Source organism: Pelmatolapia mariae, linkage group LG18 (genome assembly GCF_036321145.2).
Source record: "Pelmatolapia mariae isolate MD_Pm_ZW linkage group LG18, Pm_UMD_F_2, whole genome shotgun sequence".
NCBI classification, from domain to species: Eukaryota; Metazoa; Chordata; class Actinopteri; order Cichliformes; family Cichlidae; genus Pelmatolapia; species Pelmatolapia mariae.
This window is the reverse complement of record NC_086243.1, coordinates 17,379,177-17,399,146: the sequence shown is the minus strand read 5'-3', so window position 1 is coordinate 17,399,146 and position 19,970 is coordinate 17,379,177. Positions and strand designations below refer to the sequence as shown.

The following is a 19,970-nucleotide window of genomic DNA, read 5'->3' as shown; positions in this document are numbered from 1 at the left end:
AAAGATTCCTCATCATTGTCTGTGCCTCATAAGCCACTACAGGAAAGGACTGAGGCCCGTCATGATTACTTTGATCACTAAAGAAGCACAAATACATTTCTTCACCAACAGTGAAGAAATGTATTTGTCATCTTTAAGCTATGACACTTAAACAGTCGATGAAAACAGATACTCAGTTTTACAATGTTGTTTTTATTATAACAAATATACAGGAAAAACTTTGCAGCAGAAAGGAGCGTTGTGCATTTAAGCCGCTCAAAGTGGCACATTTATTAAAACCTTTATGCAAGACATATTTACACTGATAAAAACGACTGCTTAAAAAGGGGCTGTGCTTTAAAAAAAAACAAACAAAAAAAAAAGATTACTACACTGCCTATAGATTAGCTTTACAAATGTCAAAGTCAACAACCAACACTGAAGTGGAAATATTGGCTTCTTAAAGACATTTTCAGAGTCATTTCTTGTAATTGCTTTGATGCTTAATACTTGATATGTGCCTTTACAGAATCTGAAGAAACATTTCCTCCGTGTAAGCAATAATGCCTAAGATCTTACAAAATAAATCTACGGGTTTTCATTCAATTCAACAGGCATCTAGTTTTAAAACGAACCCCGAAGACAAAAACAAACATTAGTGTATTGTGCCGTACAGTAACAGATCGATAACACCTCTTGTACCTGTTTTCTTGTGAAATATTCATGTTTGTGTTCTAAATGATGCACTGGCTCAGAATCTTATAAGTATAAAGAAATTATTTTAAAGTGAAAATATCCATACTCATTATTGTGGCTTTTTCAAAGACATTTATTACAGATTAAACTTCAAGGCTGGGCGGAGGCCGTCATAGAGGCGAGAGCTGAATGAATACGAACGTGGAGTCGGTTCTCAAAGTCATAGCCAGCGTAGTCCTCCTGCACAGAAAACAAAATGAAAATGAATTTTCTTTTGGTCGTGCTCTGCCCTCTAACAACCTCTGCAGTCAGCACAGACAGATCAATGAACATGCTGACCAATCAGGTAAGAAAAACAGAGAGCCCAGTGCTTGGCTCCTCCTGTGCTCCTCTCAGACACCATGTATCTGCCCAGACATGCAGAGATGGCTGTTACGGCTAATAGAGTGAGATCTGTGCTCATTCAGTGTCAGCTACCAATCAACTAACAAAGTTAATGCTAATGCAAGCGAGATACTTACAACACTGCTCTGCAGGGCGAGACTGCATCAAGCATTCAGACCATTTAAATCCATTCCTTATACAGAGCCTTGGCTACAGTGTTGGCAAACTTTAGGTCAATGCAAAGCCAGTATACTCAGCTCACTAAGTTCAAGCAGGACTCCAATAGACATCCTGTCACCTGATCAGACAGTGGGTGTCTTAATCTGATTTAGAGCGATGAGTCAGAATGAAAACGTCCTGAAGACTTGATCAGTTTTATACAGAAAGCTTTGACCCGCAGCAGAAATAAGACGAAATCCAAACACTACTAATTGCTTTTAATTAATCAAATGAGGCAGGACTTGTTACCAACTACTTCAAGTAGTAACAAGATCACTCATAGTGCGACTCGCCCCAAAGACCACGGGCTACACTAAAATTAATAAAACATGCTGACATCAGCCTGTTTTCATTACAATATGAGGATGTCAGCCTGTTACGGCATCACTGTGACATCACAAGTTTGTCGTACAGCTCTATTCATGACCTTTCATATGACATATTATACTCGATATGGCTTCTTAAAATGTTTTTCAAGACCAGCTTTTCACCTTGGGCGCTAATAATGACGGTCAAGGTGAAATGCTTAGCCTATATGGGTGCTCATGTCCTCCAATGCCCAGTATGCTGTTGTGAAGTTTGAAGACGATCAATAAAAAGTTATGGCTAATATAAACTTTGTACTGATTTTCACATATGGTGCGACCTTGATCTTAACCAGATTTTCACCTAAATTAAATCAGCTCAAGCTGTTGGTAACTGCCATCACACAAAACTTAAAAATGATTGTAAACGACCACAGCAGACCCGATGGCATTTTACTGCTTTTCAACATCTTTTATTGAGGCACACCATTTACACACAACGGCCGCAGCTCTCCCGCTGCCAGCCGTACTCACATCAACACCACCTCTCCAACCACAGGACCCAGTACAACATTTAAGTCTGCGGGGCATGATTGCGGATGCCGTGCAGGCGCGTCCGCCTTCCCTGCCCTGCACCGCAGGCCACACCCCGCCACAATGATATCTTAAAAACAGTGGAAGCTAGGCTGCTAACAAATAGACAGAAAAACAGGACATATTACCTCCTTTCAGGGCAGAGAATAAATAAGGAGTATTACTGTACCTTGGCCTGAAGCATTAGCATTCGGCCCTTCCCCGCAGACTAGAAAAAAAAAAAGAAGAAATAAATATTTCGATAGTGTAACTCCTCCAGGACCTTGGCCAAGAGAGACTGTCTAACTATCACACATAAACACACACACAAAAACTTGCCTCTGGGGAATTCAGCAGCACACAGGCCAGTTCATAGCAAGAGTAGGGCTGCACATAAGAGTTGCTCAGACGCCCCCCCTCATCCCTTGCAGCCAGCTGGAAATGCTGTTTCCAAAAAAAAAAAAAAAGCCATGATACCAAAACAAACATTGATTATTGTGTTGTGTAAGTGCATGGACAAACTTTGACAATCCTTTAAGGCAGCCGGCGAGGGCCGTGCTTCATGCTGTGTATCAATTTTCCAAAAATACAAATTGCATAATTAATTTAACACAAGAGTACCTGAATGGCATCTTTGGTATTATGTAGACATTTGCTTATGGCACCAAGAAGGAGGTTTTTCAGGCCTGCACACGAGGTGTCGTCAATCCCCTGTAACACTAAAGGACGAATCAAAATTACAAACACTTTGCATTATTGCACATAATGCAAGCGAGATATTATTTTGGAATGCAGTACCTTGGGCCATCGCCTGCAGCTTGGCATTGGAGCAATTGGGCAGAGCTTTCCACAGATACAGAATCTCAATCACTGATAGGATGCAGAGTTCTTTGGATATACTGGAGCTCTTTAGCTTCTCAGACTGATTGAAAAACAAAAGTGCATATTCACATCAGTGGCATTCTTAGCACCATAATATTCCTACAGGAAACAAACTGGTTACACACTCACCCTTTTCATGGAAAACATTTCTATCTGATTATTCTTGCGTTTGAAAAGTTTTTGAACATCTTTGAAAACAGCAACGGCTCCTTCCAGATCACCAGTGGCTCCTTGGCACACTGCACCACACAACATACAATATGGATTAGCATCCACTACCGAGCTTACAAAATACCCTGAAAGCATTATGGCTCTGTGCTGTAATTACCTCCAGTTAAATAGGCGTAATAGCACTGGGACCAGCGAGATTCAGTCGCCAATCTGTCAAACGCTCTGTAGGCTTCTCTGTAGTTCAGTTCGATCATGCTGCACCAGCCTAAAAAAAATCGATCAGAAATGATGTTGCATACTAATACTGAGTGAGGCGTATTTGAAATATGAGAGCCAGGCAGTACCTATTTCATATAAACAAACGTGCTGAATTTCCCTTTGGTCAGAGGCCAGATCCAAGGCACTACTGAAGGACCTCAAGGCACTACTGATCTCGCACTACAGAAGGAAACTTTGTAGTATGAGTTACAGTGAGACAATACTGAGCTTCTCCAAGTTAGAAGACTACTTCAAATGCAAAAGATAACAAGGTTTAGTATTCACATGTCTTTACCTCAAGGCGTTGAACTCTGCCTTTGAAAAACATAAAGAGGGAGGAGTTGGGATAAATAGCCTCTCTTTGTTTAAGAATGTATTTGGCTTCCATTAGGCCTGACTGTGTGTCTGTGCCATCCAGAGCAAAGAAGGGCTGCACTACTGTGTGGTACCACAACAGAGCCAAGCTGTAAGAAAAGCACAGAGACTGTAATGAGAGGGAATATAGCAAATTTCTAATTTATGATAATGACACACACACACAAAACACAGCACAATGTGTTGTGCTTTTTAAAAAACTGAGGAAATACGATTCACAGCATTTTACAGTAATATTGCATAGTGTGGTTATATTACAGATTTGTTAACTTGGCAGACATGACCAAATTCCCACACACTTGATTTTAATTAAAGGCTTGATTACAAACATGGTTCCCAAGGCACCCAAGAACTAAAAAACAATTTCAAACGATTCAGTATGAAGCAGGATTTGGAAAATTGTGCTACAGGGACCTGAGTCAGTCAATTATTACAGCTCTTCACACTGGGATCTCTTTTTTTTTCCCCTTCTGTCCTCTACAAATTATGCTTTCATTATTTTATTGCACTGCACACAACTGTTTATGTTACAAAACATGATACGGATACGCAAACATACTCACTCACGTAGCTAAGGGGGCCTTCATGTCCTTACTTTCACTGGCGTAAGTGAGTGCTGACAGGCCCTGATGGCGGTCTCCGGGGAAGCCCAGCAGATTGACGATCTTCAGTAGGTGCGGTGGCACCATCGATATACATAGGTGGAAAAGGCCATAACCAAAACTGACTGAACCTTTCAGCCGATCCAGAGCCTCGGGGCTGATGCCATCTAGTCTCTGTGATGGACTTGACCCGGGTGAGGGAGAGCGACTGTGGTGGGACAGAGCAGAGCCGGACGATGAAGACGGCGTCGCTTGCTGTTCAGAGCCCCTCCTCCTGCTGCCTTCTTGTAGACGTGTGATGTCGTTGTAACATTTGTTGTACATCTTCCAAGCTTTACGGAGGATCCAGCCTCCTTTGATATATGCTGTCAGAGGATTGAAGCTCAGATCAGAGAAAAGTCCTTTACTATAACCTCTTTGTATTTAACACATCAAATAAAAGGTGGATGACAAATTAAAGGAAAAGCTATCATAGCCATCAGAGGCCAGTGTCAGGAAGGCTAGAGCACTTGAAAACCACTCTTCTAAAAGATTCTTCTGTCATGTGGTGTTTCAATGATGGTGCTGAAGAGTGCTGGCCCAAAATCTCTCATAGCTATTGAGATCTAGTGACTCCTTGTATCCCTGCAACAGGGGCTACCTGGGAGAGACCACCTCCATCACAATAAAAACATTTCATAACAGCTTTGTACTGATTTCAAGTGACACTTCCCTCTAAAGGGACAAGTGGACCCATACCAGCAAAAAGCTTCCCAAGGCATAAAAGACAGGTTTTGTTTTTTTTCCTTTAATTTGTCACCCACCTACGTGATACGTGGAGTGTCTCACTGTCAACCAACAAATACCAAAGGTTCCCTTACATGACAGCTCTTGTTTGATAAAAGATAGAACCGCCAGGTAAACCTGGCAGTCTGCAATGATGATCTGCCTCTGGAGTCGATCCACTGCAGCCACCCCTGACCTCTGAGAGTCCATCTGCCCACACAAACACCCCACATTTACAGGCTGGTGACAGACAGGCATGCAGGAGAGCTAACAAGCACATGTTGGCGTTACAGGCCCAACATGAAATGCTTGTTTTGGGACAAATGCGCCCTCTATATAATGATGTACAATACAGGCAGTTTAATCAAGTATTTACTCACATTGCGCTTGATCTTGCTTTTAATGGTCTCAATGACACCCATGTTTTCACTCTCACACAGTCTCTCTGTAGCCTTGAGGTCTTCAAAAGCCATTTGCATTTTCTCCTCTTCAAAAGTCATCATGGCGTTCTGCAAAGAGGAACCCGGATAAAAGTAATCAATTACTTACATGTGGTTCAAGAAAAATCGCTTACACTGAACACTCGACGGTGGCGTCAGAAAAAGAAAAAAGAAAACTAAATTTAATTGTCCCAAATTGACAGATTTTGTACAAATTACACATACAATGAAAGAACAAAACAGGTAGAAGATAAAGGGTATGCACTATTGCTAAACTAAATGAATTTTTTTTTTAAACATAAAGAGGTAATTGAATAATTGAATGCCAAATTCTGGGATTTTGCCACATAATAAAAACATTTAATTTATAAAGTTACTTCTGAATGATTATTTTTAATTGGTCAGGCTACTAATGAAGTACAATTATACACCAGAAACTCTGGTAATTATTCTAGCACTACAACCCAGCTGCTAACTTTTTGCTTCGACTGTGTTACTTGGACTGCAGTAACACTGCTGTCCTTTTCCACTGTCAAAGCTTTTGTTGGGAATTTCATTTTTCACATGCTGAGGTGCCTGGCAACTCGTAAGGGCTTTCGCTCTCTAATTTCTCCCAGTAAAACAAGAGTAGACATTGTGGTGATGTGCTCTACAAGTGTAACCTTATTCTCTCTTTGCCCTTTAAGGGTCAATCTCACAGAAGTCCTCTGGAGTCATTAATGACTTGTTAAAAAAAATATTGCTGTACTTCAGATGTTACCAGCTGACCAGGAAGTGGAAAATATGAAAGTAAATAGTAGCTCTTCTATCAGCTCCCTTTTCCAAAGATGAATGAGCCTCATGTCATGTTAATATAATATTACAATAATATTAACAGATGGGAATAGGAGCTTCAACACATGCAATCATCATGCAGAGAAAACAAAGCACATCAAATTAAATAGCTCCATTTGTAGCTGTTCCCTACATTGTAGATGGGTGACTTTAAACAAAAATGGTATAAGGCTATAAATGATGCATACATTATATGCTTTTTGCATCTTTCATCTCTATGACATTTGTGTCATACGCACTGAGCAGTGATGTGAAAGAATAACTCCCAAACGCATTAAAAATAAAACTAAAATAACGAGCCTGTTTTGAAAATGTAACTAAAAACAAACAAACAAAGATACTTGTGTTTAAATACAGGCAGTCAAACAGTACAGTAACAGTACAGCAATTAAGTATTTGTACTTTGTGACATCCCTCCCACTGCTAACCTGGCCCGTTTATGATGCCATCCAATCATGACAGCAGAAACTTGCAAAGTTTAGAACAAACTGTCAAACTCTTAAACTTTTATAGGTGAATATAAACATGTGGTTAAACGCTGATCAAAAGTAATTTAGAAATTTCTTTGCAAAACATAAGACCTGGCTTAAAACGACTTAAAGGGAACACAAGGGAACTTCCATAAGCCTCACAATGAAACCAAAAGCTCCCAAAGTAACATTTACAAAAATCTTCGAGAAGTTTGGCCACAAACCAAAATAGCAGCGAGTTGCTTTTCCACTCACCAGAAAACTCACAAAACTTGCACCGAAACTCATCAAAGGACTGTGGTTCCTGAAAGAAAGTTTAAAAAAAAACAACCCCAAACATATAAGAGAAGTTAGAGAAAATCACATTGTGTGAAAAGATTGACAGTGTAAAGTTCACTGGAGAAACAATGAAAAGTATGTGGCCTGTTTCATGCATCAATAATGCCAATGTATTAGGACTGCTGTAGGTTAGAAAAATACTAATGGGAAGGAGGAGAATATTCAGAGGTAAAACAATGAAAAATTAATTCATGAAAAAAAACAAGATATTTTCCAACATTAAAGTGCTAAATAAAAAAAGTCACATTTGATAAAAACAGCTGAGAAATTCTGAGATTAAAGATATTTAATAGAGTTTTTTTTTTGTTGTTGTTGTTTTACATCAAGGAACCAAATTGAGTTTACTAGATAGGACCAACGTCACTATATTAATCTTTTTTTCTGTAAACATATACACTGTATGGACAATAATACTGGGTCAACTACATATTATACCTACAGGAGCTGTCAGCCATGGAAGCCCAAACCATGAAGCTCCCAGCACACAGTTTTTGTGCTTAAGGTAATGCCAGAGCAGGTTTGGAGCTGTGCAGTTATTGAGTCAGCAGTGTTGGCCACTTTAATGCATTATGTGCCTCAGCGACCCCACTCTGTAACTTTACATCATCTGCAATGCTTTGGTTCCTAAATGCTTCCACTTCACAATAATACCACTTATAGCTGATTGTGGAGTAGCTAGGAGGGAAGAGATTTCACAAACTGACTTGTTGCAATGGTGTATCCTGTTGCACTACCACTCACTACCATTCACTTAAGCTCTTCAGAAAAACAATCCATGAATGACCCATTTTTTCCACAAAAGGCAGACTGCATGCTGTTGCCTTTAAATATGCAGAAACTCAGATTAGACTTTCTTTGACTATTACCCTCTACCCCCAATTGGCAATTTTTAGCCTCACCCTCATAACTAACACACTTTAAGATGCCCTTCATCTGAAATTCTCTTAGGGCATCAAAATAATCACAACAAAGGTGCTCATAATACACTGTTACACACTATTAACACAGCTTTACAACTGTCACAAGCCAGCTAATGCAAAACTTATCAACTAACTTTCTCTTTGATGAATTAAGACATTCAGAAATTTCAACCCTATAGTCAAAACTTATACCCTGTCACAATTGACACATTTTATAGCTACTACTAATAATCTTTTAGAGCTACAGACCTACATTTTTTAGACAGACATTCAATATTATGACACTTTGTCCTTAAAAATTCACATATTATTTTATTTTCAAAACTTGCATCATTTACAGAAATCAAAGGTCCTTTTTAGGTTCTTCATCTGTAGCTGTGTAGCTGTGTGGTCATTTTGGTGCGATAACTAAATTTCAGCAGCCTTATATTTCACTTTGAAGACAAGAGGCACCACGTGTCAGTCAAATTACGGCAAAATGTTTCAAACAATTGTGGAAAATTGACTTGGTACAGGTATCCCTGTGTAATTGTGATGGGGATATCATTTATAATGGAACCACTTCCACACATAAGTGCAACATACTATACAAACGTAATAGTACCAGGGGAGCTTTAACAGAAACTCGTACATACTGCCAGTAAAAGCTCATTCTCAGACAGCTGTGTTTGTGTTTTTCACTTCCCTCCATCGTTTTGCTGATCCAGTCAAAACAGGATGACACCTAGAGCTTAATGCAATTAGCGGGCGAGGTGACATTTACACTTTCCCCAGGGGTCAGGAACCATAGGAGCTGCTCTTTCATGACATAAGCATTCAAGTTGAAAGCAAAGGGCTGAAGCATGTGTATACTGTATAATCCTGCAAGGATGTGTGCGGTTCAGGAGCAGGGATTCCCAACACTTATAACTTGTGACCTCTTTTAATGAATGCAGCAGTTTTCTCGCATGCCTACTGATTATTTGGCTGAGATGGGTGCTACTGGACTAAGAGAATAATTCACCAGTTTAATGCTTGCATTTAGATCCTAAATGACATCAAACACATTGCTTTCCAGAGCATGGCAAGACATCTGGGGCCATCCAATAATTAGTATGTGTAAAAATATATAAACCTAGACCTCTACAGGTGATGCGATGGATCTTTTAATATTGCACTATCACTTAATGGCAGTGATCTCTTCATGTATGCTTTCTGGATCAAAACACCAAACGAGAGACCATCTCAGAAACCTGGTTACCTTATCTGGACACATTGTTGTTATTGTTTTCCCTTAATATGTCACTCATCTGTAGATGTGAGGAACTAGCTGGGCCATGTTGACATATTTCACAAGAAGGCGTACAAAGTACCTCAAAGCCAGACAGCGGTATGACAGGAATGACAACCTGTTAAGCAAGCACTTCTTTGTTTTTTTAGACATTTATGAAGACAGTCACCAAATCTAATGATGTGCACACATGTCACATATTGTGGTTGTGGATATTTGCTCAGGGTATTTAAACAACACTAATTCTGCTTGTGATCAGATCATATGGTTCTCCACCAGACAAGCGTGACACGGGTGGTGGGTTTCTTTTTTTCCTGTTTTTGTTTTTTCAAAGCTTAGACCACACGCTTTGATGCCTTCAGTTGTAATTGTATTGGTCAATCACAAGTTTGGGAACATTAGCTACACATGTCATAACATTTAACACAAGCATACGCCTCTGTTTTATTTTTACATTCAGGAAGAGAAGTCACGCACAGACCTGTATGTTCTGAAGAGCTCGTCGCTCTCTTTGAATCCATTGTTGAGCAGCATGTTGATTCCCTTCAGCGCCAGCTCTGCGTCGTTTATACTGTCCGTCTCCTCCTCCACGCTCGCCGGGGCTGGTTCCTTTGCGTCCGCCATTAAGACACCCGATATCGGAGGTGAGGAACTGAACGCGACCGGAGAGAGGCAGGTAGGGCGGTATAGCTGGTTAGTTTACTTACACTCAGAGAAGTCTCAACCGGTGGCGCAGTTTGGAGCAAATGCTTGCATATTTACGTTCGTATAACAATCCGCTATTTCACATAACTAGCCGGTTACAACAGAGAGTGAAGCTAACCAGCGTCCCTCCAGCTGGGCGGCAGTACTCTGTCTCCTGACCGCTGGTTTGTGTGTGAGCACAGGAAACGTGCTGCCTTCATGTGCTATCGTAAAAAAGATTTTTAGCAGAAAAACAGAACTAGATGAAAAAAAAGAACAGATTATTCCTCCTATTGAATACATTAATGCAAACAGAGGTGAAAACGGTGAAACAAACCACAAACAGAAAAGGTTTTATTTGTGTTAAATTATTTATCAACACATCTGTTCCTGCGTTTAGTATGCTACGACCTTTCCATTTTTGTCCATCAGGAAGATCGCATGTATTGTTTATGTATTTATTTTCAACATGCAGCCATTTTAGAGTTTCCTTTCCGTTATGTTTTCTGGCAATGGTGTATCTTCTGCGCTAAGCGTAACTTTGCGCAATTTATTTGTCATTTCTGAGGAAAAGGAACGACCCTGAAGGCAGCATAAGAGTGGGCGTGGTCTTTAGCCAAAACGTAGAGGTGAGGAGTCCATACATTTTTTTGACATTTTTCACTAATTACAAGTGGTTACCAATGGCAATAATGGATATTTTCTCAACTTTGCATTTTATTTAACACGTTTAACAGATATATCCCTAACAGGGTTTTTTACATTTTCAAATCTTATGCTAGACCTAATGCTTTTCTAACACAGTATACTTGCAGGAAAACTTCCTTACTTTTACCACATCTTCCCCCCCAAAATATCTCATTTCCTCTAAAGCAATACTGAGGACAAGACCTCAGTGTGAGCTCTTACTCTAACACTATGTGAATTTTATAAGGGCCACATTTTATTGTGTTTCATATTTTAACACATCACATATGAATCAAAGTATCCTAAATGCTATATAATTTACTAATATTAAAATGAGCTATAGTTACAAAAGAAATAAACTCACCGCACTGTGCAAAGGTCTTGACGAGACCTTCTGGTCTTTACATTTTGCTACGAAAATGGGAAATAGGACTTTGAAACATGCACAAACATACATGGAACTACAGTAAGGCGAAACCAGAGTTTGTATAATTCTAATGAGTTTTGCAACAGGCTGCTGATACAAAAGTGCTTAAACTTACAGTTTAAAATTGATTCTTTTCTAAGTTGTCTATTATGTGTAGACTCAACACCAGTTCATCCCTTAATTTAAAAAACTACTAGAAAGTCTGGCTGCTTGGAAACAAAATATAAAGAAATGAGGGGTGGCTCAAGACGTTTGCACAGCACTGTATATTAATTGTTTAGTATGAACCATAATGAGTGGAAGTTAACAGTTCCCAAGCTGTTTCCTTGATCAAAAGTCCATTATTTATTTATGGCACTGACAGGTATTCATAAAGAATATTAATCAGACAGGTTACATAATGGCTTACAAATCAGTTGCCACAAGACAGGAATGCATGTACAGTGTGCCCAATTTAATATGAATTTTACATCATATTGAGATATAATGTTATTTAAAGTCTGGCATAAATGCACAATTTAGAAAAGTAAACACCTTTTTTTGTGAATATAAGTACCTAAAAATACTTTTTCTGTTATTACTTTTGCAATGGTCCCAAACACGACTGACCAAACTTATTCTAATGGCATCTAGGTATATTGGTTATTTAACTGATAGAAACAAAATTTAGTACATGCTGTTATCTGGTGTAACTACTGTAAGATATACATCCATATTCTCATGCAAAGGGAATGCAAAATGGAAAATCACATCAGAACAGTAATACAACACTGGGGGCGAAAAACATGTGGTTTGAAAACATGTGCAAAGAGTCCATGTCTCTTAAGCCAGTTAAAATGCAGAATTCTGCATGCTGGCATGTGGCTATGAATACAGAATAGCTTAGCAACCCCTGAAATGTCACTGAATTGAGAATCATGGGTGTAAACATCATTTTTCTTAGTATAAGCTATTGAGTCCAACAAGCAAACCAAAAGTACATCAGTTAATAATCTTGATCTCTTTCGCAGCACCAAAAGCAATACTTGTTTTCTGAAAGTGCTGGGCTGACTGTAACGCAGCACTGACCACTTACAAGCATATTCAGTAGCATTTGATAGTCAGTAGAGACTGACTAGACCAACAAAGTAGAGTTTATTGCAGCCGTCAAAATATGCATTTGTAATTGGTGAGGCAATACACGACTTTACACTAAATAAATATAGACATGTTTAACTTAACAGCAAACATTATGAACCTGTAAGCTGCTGCTCATATATTTATTTTTCACGTACATTCATCCAAACACACTCACGCTGAAACGCAATCGTCTTACACACGCACTCCAACATGCTAACACATTCTCTGTCATAGTAACAGATTGCACATAGCTGGTGGTGGACATGGTCCCAGGGTTTGTTTACTGATGGTTTGAGGAGATCTTTATGTTCAGCCTGGACACTCCTTGACGTTGACTGGACCAAACACGCTTGACGGCCTTTCGAAGGAGACCAGTTCTCCGTTGATCCCCATGTCCTGGATGCATCCAACAAAGGAGGATGTGACAGGAAGCCTCTGCTGCATTAAGATCGCTGCAGCAGAAACGGACAGGTGAGTGATTTTATTGTTTCAGTCTATTTTATTTTAAGCTTTAACCTTAAGACTATAGCTAAAGTGTTTTTTAAAGAAAGATGTAAGTTTTATTAAGGGGATAGACAATAAATCTCTTGATTTGTCTTGACAAATCTCTTGGTGTGTATTGTACCTCCAATATGACTTTTTTTGTATATCTACCATATCAAAAATACATCTTCCATCTATCTGCCAATCAGCTGGCATCAACTCAGTTGCATTTAGACATGTAGACATGGTCAAGATCACCTGCGATGTTACAGATATCTCAGAACTTGGATGTCAGAAGTTCCAGAAAAAGCCAGGAAAAACAGGATTTGTTTTGGTTCTTAGCAAGGTAGAGCCATTCAGATATCACTAGCAATACAGCAAAATACTTATTTTTATGTGCTTTAAAAACACATTTATGGATAGAGCTTGATCTATGCCCTGCATCTGGTTTATTTAGTGAGTCAAAAATACACAACAGTGGCAGAACAAATTAAAAGTTTACATTTTTTTTACTGTTTACATTCAGTGCCGCCATGTTGGATAACCCATGGTATGTTGGTCAGCTCCAAATTTTTTAAGTGGAAAATCCGAATTGAGGGGCATTCTATGAAAAATTTCCGACTGAGAACTGAGGAAATAGCATTTATCCTGGGATCAAAACGGCGAAGAAAGGTGATTTAAGTGACTTTGAACATGGCATTGTTGTTAGTGCCAGATGGGCTAACCTGAGTTTTTCAGAAACTGCTGATCTACTGGGATTTTCTCTTTCACAGTCCTCTCTAGAGTTTACAGAGAAACAAAAAAGAGAAAATATCCAGAGGTCAATAAGAACTGCACTGGCTGTCCACTGAAAGGCAGAAGCTACAAGAAGGCACTGCATGTCGAACCTTGAAACAGAAGGTTTACAGTCTGCTTAGAACAGGAAACCGCGGCTACACTTCACATGGACTCACTAAAACTGAACAATAGAAGATTCGAAAAATGTTGCTTTGTCTGATGAGTCTCGATTACTGCTACTGCATTTGGATGGTAGGGTCAGAATTTGGCATAAACAATATAAAAACATGGATCTGTCCTGCCTCGTATCAACGGTTCTGGCAATAGCAATGGTGTTGTAATGGTGTGGGGGGTATTTTTCTAGAACACTTTGCCCCCCCTAGTAACAACTGAGCATCATGTAAACACTACAGCCTACTTGAGTATTGTCCCCTGACCATGTTCATCTCTTTATGACCACAGTGTACCCAGCTTCTGATGCTGCTTCCAGCAGGATAGCATAACATGTCACAAAGCCCAAATAATCTCAAACTGGTTTCTTGAACATGACAGTTTTCTGTACTGAAAAGACTTCTCCAGGAACCAGATAATAAATGATCGAATTTAATAGAGCATCTTTGGGATGTTGCAGAACTGAAGATTCACATCATAGATGTGCAACTGAAAGATTTGCAGCTACTGTGTGATGCTGTCATGGCAGTATGGGTCAAAATTTATTAGGAATATTTTCAGTAAAATTTTGAATTTGTGCCACAAAGAATTTAGGCAGTTCTGAAGGCAAAAGAGGGTCTAACCCAGAACTGCTTGTGAGTACAAAAATATAGTTTCATTAAATATGTGCTCAAGTTTGACTCAAACAAAACTAAAAAAAAAACTACTCAGTCACTCAAATTAGATGATTTACACTTACCAGGAATGCCACCCACATACAGTGGGTCTTTGGTCAAAGGTATATTGGAAAATGGTGGTCCAATCTTGTAGTTGTCCAGTGTGTCCACATACAATTGCACAACATTCTTCCTCTTGATTACTAAACATAAAAATAATAAATAGATATATTTTGTATAATGCATGTCAAGTCTATCAGGTCTTAAAGACAGTTTGAGTCATTTTAATGGTGTTTTACCTGAAATTTTATGGAATACTCCATCACATAAAGAAGCTTTTGGCTTCACTGACACCATGAATTCTCCATTTCCATTGTTTACTCGTGCAACCACCTACAAACAGGAACATGTCCAAACCCAGTACTTTGAATCACACTTGCAAATTTAGGTCTAATATGAATTTAGTGTCTGTTTCTGCGTGCTGAACAGAAATGGCAAACTTGGTTCATATTTATTACACAGGAAGAAAAACATCAGTTTGATAAAGAAGATCAGAAGATATCAGAACCAAGAGACCTTGTTCTACTAATAAGTTCCTTTGAGCTTGAAAAAAAATTAATATGGAAATGACAGATATGTGGTCTCACCTCTCCTCCGAGCATATAGATAATGAGATAGTGACCCATCGGCAGTCCATTTGGAGTCTTGCTGTACACACCTACATGAAGCAGGAGTCCTGTCAGACTCCGTGGACGAATGTTAAACAGCAGCTCAAAGCTGGAGCCCACAACAAAGGAATCATCTGAAATGCAGAAAATACAAAACGATTTATTAGTGTGAATGCTGTTTAAGCATTTACACTATCCTTCTGCACGTTTTTTGTTTTTTCTGTGATTTCAAATGAATGGAGAAATCTTCAAATCCCCTTCAAACCCACCCTATTTTGAAACTAAACTAGTTTAGCATACTTTGAACTATAGAAAAAAATCAAAAATTAAACGTATCCCATGACCTTAGACTCTTCAGGTTTTACTCATTTTTTAAAATATATATATATATTTTTTTTACCATTTTCAAAAAGTAACAATTTAAGTTTCACAACATTTTCAGAGAGTTTCAAAAAGCTAATGGACGCACTTTTTGAACTGCCATTTCTCGGTACAGACACAAAAAATACACGCCCTGCTTCAGTAGCATCTTCTTATACTCACAGAGTCAAAAGTTTGTCAGATCTACAACTTTCATATTGCTCCTGTTTGTTTCTGGGTATCTCAGCAGCAATTTCCTCTGTGTGTTGGTGGTAAGACAGACACAGACTCAAGCTGCTCCTGATTGGTGGATTCAAGTTCAGCAGATTCAGACTGATTGGTTGGCATAGAAACAGAGAGTGTGTGTGCGTGTGTATATGTACTTGTAAAGAGTTTTAGGTGGGGACATTTTGATGAGCTTCTGCTTCAAGTTGTGTTTTTTCTTTCTAAATTTAAGTTTATACTTTATACTTTTTTAGTTTTTTTTTTAGCACATTTTTCAGTTTTTGGTATTCATACTTTTTACACTTAAGCCGCTGATGTTTTGGTAATCTTACGCAATTAAGCTCATTCAGCAAGTTGAGCTTCTGATATTTCAAATATATTTAAGCAATTCAGGCGCAATTTTCACATTTTCAGCATTCATACTGCATTTTTGCTAGGAAATTGCTTTTTCTGGTTTATTTTGTTATTGTTATTATTTAGTCATCTGATATTACAAAATTAAAAAGAAAATTGTGATGATGTTCCTCAATCAACTGAACTTTAAAAGATTAGCTGTCAGATTGTTGTGAAGAAAGATTTACTCACTGACAACGACGTGTGCTCCATTCCCTGAGAAGTAAGCGCCTCTTTGTGTCTGTCCCTCAAAGCAGGGGCCAGCACCATGATTTGCGGTTGGATTTGACATTTGGGCTCCATTCATCTTAAAATTGCGTACGCAACCAGACACACTGTGCTTCGGAAGGCCCTTCGACTGAAAGTGAAAGCATAACAAATTTATAAAATAAATAGACACTAAATTGAATTAGTTGTGTGAAATTTGCATTGTTATTGTTTTAAACCTTTAACTCTTTGTGAAGGGAATGTGGGGTACTGCCCAAGTAGACAGGGGACAGGAATTGCTGCTTCATGGATGACAGCTCTGCATTAGTCAGCTGCCCATCCTGAGCTCTAATTCCGTCTACAACCAGCCGGAATTTCTTCTTTTCCAAACTGAACATTACCTGTAATCATAAAGTGTTTAACTTTTTTTTAAGCAATTATATATTTGGAGGGTTTTTTTGTTGATATAAATGCAATGAACTGACCGTGTGCCACTTTCCATCATTGTACTTTTCTCGGTTGAAGATCTTCTGTTTGCCCACAGAAAGCCTGATCCTGCCCTTCGACATGTATAAAGCAAGATGAGATTGCCCTCCTCTGGTTGCAGCAAAGAACAGCATGCCTTCATGCGATCGAGTCCTGACTTCAAGAGAAAAATGCGGTCTGTGGAGAACCAAAAAAAAGAAATAAATACTGCTTTTGAATTGGTAAACTCAAACAAGTACACTTTACATTTATTAATCTCACACGTAAGGATTTATACATATGCATGATTGTGTATCAGACTGTTTACTTACCTGGGTTGCAGGACCTGTAGAGGAAGGCTGTAGCTCAGTCTGCTAACAGTCCCTCCAAGGCGATAAGCATGTTGATCCATGGCTGGTAACGCACATGCTGACACACTCTCATTGCTCACAGATTTCACATCATCCTAAAACAACACAAAAACAACAGAAACCCTCAGCAACAGTTTTCCTTTTAACAGCTCAGAACTCCTTTGTTAAGTCTCAGGATTTTTGCTTCCACTGTGTCAGCGATGGTACAAGATGTGTTAAAAAAAAAAAAGGATAACTGTTATATTGTACGTGAAAATACTGCATGTATGCTTTATTGCATCTTCAGAAAGTGAAAAAAAAAGTCCTTCCCCACCCACAGGTGTGAAATTTAGTGAATGAAGATGACCATTACTTTATTTATCAATTGATTTCCTGATTTTCTTTAATTACAGCCAATTATTGATCAATAAAATGCCAGAAAATATTGAAAAATCTCCAAGATTACACATGTGTCCTTCTAAAACTTTTAATCTGCCGACATTATCTGCTTTTAATCATAGATTAAAAATGGTTTGGTCAAGAATCTTTTATCCATTATTACTTATACATGTTTGGCTTCTGTTGTGATGCAGAATGTAAACTCAACGCATTGAGAAACAGTTCAGAAAACTCGATTCATACATGTAGCTGTTGATGCCAAATGGTGGGTCATAACTGTAAGTACAGCAGCGAGTATGGTGGATATATTTTGGAGTTTTAATGACCACATTCTCTTGGGAGTAGCATAACTCCCACCATCTTTCTGTTTACACACACGTTTGATTTGTGCTTATTAAACTTTCAGCATAAGCGTAAAAAAAAAGTAGGAGCTTGCCAGTGTTTTGAGTGATTTCAGTCTGGCATATATTCAAGAAAAACAGAGGATCGCTTGAGTTGCAGAGAATGGGAGCGCAACACTGTTGTGGCTGAGGAGGTTGTGATATGATAAAAATTTAAAAATGGATGAGGGCCAGCTTACATATTGAAAACAGTAGGATAATTATTGAATATGAAAACCGAGTGGACCATGACCTTTTTTCAGAACACAGCATCTTCAACATTTTGACCTTTTGTTATTTCTCTCTTTTTTTTTTTTTTTGCTTGTTTTAAATGAAGTGTAGGGTGTAGTGTCAATTAATTATTATCCTGAATTTAAACCCATTCAGCAGATGAGAATTCATTATTCAATAAAATAATTGTGGGTTGAAGGTTTTCAGAGAATGACTTGCTCCAAACCAAAAAAAAAGGCAAATCTTTATAGTGAGGATGAGCATACGAGGGCAGCTGTGATCACAAGAAGTAGTGTGAGTTTCGTGATTTTGAAGAAAGATTTGAATGTTAATGGTACCTAACGAGTGAGCTCTACATATGGCATGGTGAGGTACTCTCATCTAAACCCAGGATATGCTTCTGTACTCATTTAGTTTATTACAGTGTAGACCAGCATGTCTGTACATCGACACACAAAATGTTGCAGGGCTAAGGTGGTCCACATCAGCCAGGGTTCATGTTTGGTGTGTGTTTTAAACAGCATTTGAAATATATTATTTGGCCTTGTGTCAAATACCATAAATAAATACGTGAACTTTAACAGCTAAACAGGAGAATTTGCAAGAAAATGCAGATGAATCCCTGTTGTTTTTATTGGATATTATCGGTGTTAAAGGTGAAAGCAGCTGCTAAAGCATTATAAGCAGCACTTCATCATATAAGTGAGGGTGCAATATTCATCATTTTCAATAACGAGTCATAACTGTGCATCAGTGAGTTAGTGGGAACATGCTTGTGAATGATTATTAGAGTGTTACGTGGAAGAAAGAGAAGAGACATGAAACAATTTCAAGGTTGTTATTAACAGATTTGTAGATACTTAAATTAAATAGAGTAGCAACTTTGAAATACAATACATTTTGTAATTATTATGGTTACTTGAAACATTCATGCCATTCATTTCATGCAAGTTTTGTTTTTATTGAAGTACACTGGAGATGAACGAGCTGGTGCATAAGCTACATAACACTGTGGTTTGCAAAGGCAGTTTTTCAATCAGTATTAGATTCTTGACAGCATCAGCAGGTCTTAGGACTCCTTCTTCTTTATCTCTGGAAATGAGGCAGCAAAATATAATGTGAACATTGTCAACAAGGTGAAGACAATTAAAGCAATTTTCAAAAGAATATTAAACTTGGTGTAACTTACATCCAAGGAGAGAAATCAAGCTTCACATGTTAATAAAGTCACATTTTTGCTATCACATTATATGGCTTTGTTATATGGATTTAAAAACATGTTGATCTGGTTTGTAAAAAGGGAAATCATTTCATCCAAATCCATGGTTTTTCCACTTGTGCACTTAGTGCCGTTAACGCAACAAACTTATTCAAATGAATTAGAGTGTGTGTGGACATGTAAAACAATCTCTCACCTTCTTAGAGTTACGGTCCAGCATCAGTTGAACGGGAGTCAAGGGAGAACACACACCCACTAAAACCTTTCCGTCAGCCTCGAATCTGCTGAGGTCCTCAGCCTTGTACAGATTGTCTGGCCTGAAATCACAGGGAATCACCATGAATTATAAAATAAAAGAAGCCCCATTTAAGAAAATGAATATATATGACATGGCACATAACCACAGTATTTCAAACTTGTAGGGAATTTTACCGTCTTGTGTAGAGGTTGGAAACGCAGCCTTTGAAATTCTCATTTCCCAGGACGAGAGAGCCACTTGTGTCAGGTATGAAGTGGTCACTGCTCTCCTCCTGCCCTTCATCCTCATCATCAATAACCATCCGGATCCTGGAAAAAGTTTTTGTACA

At 38.5% G+C, this 19,970-nt stretch overlaps 2 protein-coding genes and 1 long non-coding RNA gene across 6 annotated transcripts in view; 1 reads left to right on the top strand and 2 right to left on the bottom strand.

The window, feature by feature from the left end:
- Window positions 1–187: 187 nt before the first annotated feature.
- LOC134617574 (tetratricopeptide repeat protein 39C-like) lies at window positions 188–10,331 on the bottom strand. Of its 4 annotated transcripts, XM_063462864.1 has the most exons (14): window positions 9,964–10,331; window positions 7,209–7,257; window positions 5,590–5,718; window positions 5,305–5,419; window positions 4,410–4,809; window positions 3,763–3,931; window positions 3,554–3,647; window positions 3,367–3,474; window positions 3,168–3,277; window positions 2,955–3,078; window positions 2,778–2,875; window positions 2,496–2,600; window positions 2,347–2,385; window positions 188–915 (listed from the first exon to the last, which is right to left on the bottom strand). In XM_063462864.1, exons 1-14 carry the CDS (start codon window positions 10,104–10,106, stop codon window positions 826–828), a joined length of 1,773 nt encoding a protein of 590 aa, XP_063318934.1. In that variant the 5' UTR covers window positions 10,107–10,331; the 3' UTR covers window positions 188–825. The 4 variants fall into 4 exon arrangements, with proteins under 4 accessions (XP_063318934.1, XP_063318935.1, XP_063318937.1 ...); XM_063462865.1 differs by lacking the exons at window positions 5,305–5,419; window positions 7,209–7,257; window positions 9,964–10,331 and having other exon boundaries at window positions 5,590–5,695; XM_063462867.1 differs by lacking the exons at window positions 5,305–5,419; window positions 5,590–5,718; window positions 7,209–7,257; window positions 9,964–10,331 and having other exon boundaries at window positions 4,438–4,544.
- A 422-nt stretch (window positions 10,332–10,753) lies between these two features.
- On the top strand, window positions 10,754–16,981 carry LOC134617577 (uncharacterized). Its single transcript, XR_010091545.1, has 3 exons — window positions 10,754–10,795; window positions 12,713–12,870; window positions 16,884–16,981. It is a non-coding gene; the product is annotated as an uncharacterized LOC134617577 (long non-coding RNA).
- LOC134617573 (laminin subunit alpha-3-like) overlaps window positions 11,623–19,970 on the bottom strand; it is a 58,761-nt gene continuing 50,413 nt past the window's right edge. The window contains exons 68-77 of the mRNA XM_063462863.1: window positions 19,816–19,950; window positions 19,580–19,700; window positions 17,137–17,270; window positions 16,825–17,002; window positions 16,579–16,740; window positions 16,325–16,490; window positions 15,134–15,288; window positions 14,786–14,879; window positions 14,570–14,689; window positions 11,623–12,851 (exon numbers count right to left, since the gene is read on the bottom strand). Coding sequence (XP_063318933.1) covers window positions 12,709–12,851; window positions 14,570–14,689; window positions 14,786–14,879; window positions 15,134–15,288; window positions 16,325–16,490; window positions 16,579–16,740; window positions 16,825–17,002; window positions 17,137–17,270; window positions 19,580–19,700; window positions 19,816–19,950 — 1,408 coding nt within the window. The 3' untranslated portion in view covers window positions 11,623–12,708. The remainder of the gene's footprint in view (window positions 12,852–14,569; window positions 14,690–14,785; window positions 14,880–15,133; window positions 15,289–16,324; window positions 16,491–16,578; window positions 16,741–16,824; window positions 17,003–17,136; window positions 17,271–19,579; window positions 19,701–19,815; window positions 19,951–19,970) is intronic.

Bases quoted from the DNA above. Each gene is read 5' to 3' on its own strand.
- LOC134617574 (XM_063462864.1), bottom strand. From the start codon at position 10,106: ATGGCGGACGCAAAGGAACCAGCCCCGGCGAGCGTGGAGGAGGAGACG. The intron at 7,258-9,963 runs GTCTGTGCGTGA...ACTTTCTTTCAG, and splicing joins GAGCTCTTCAGAACATACAG to GAACCACAGTCCTTTGATGA. The intron at 4,810-5,304 runs GTAAGGGAACCT...ATCCTCTGACAG, and splicing joins TATCAAACAAGAGCTGTCAT to CATATATCAAAGGAGGCTGG.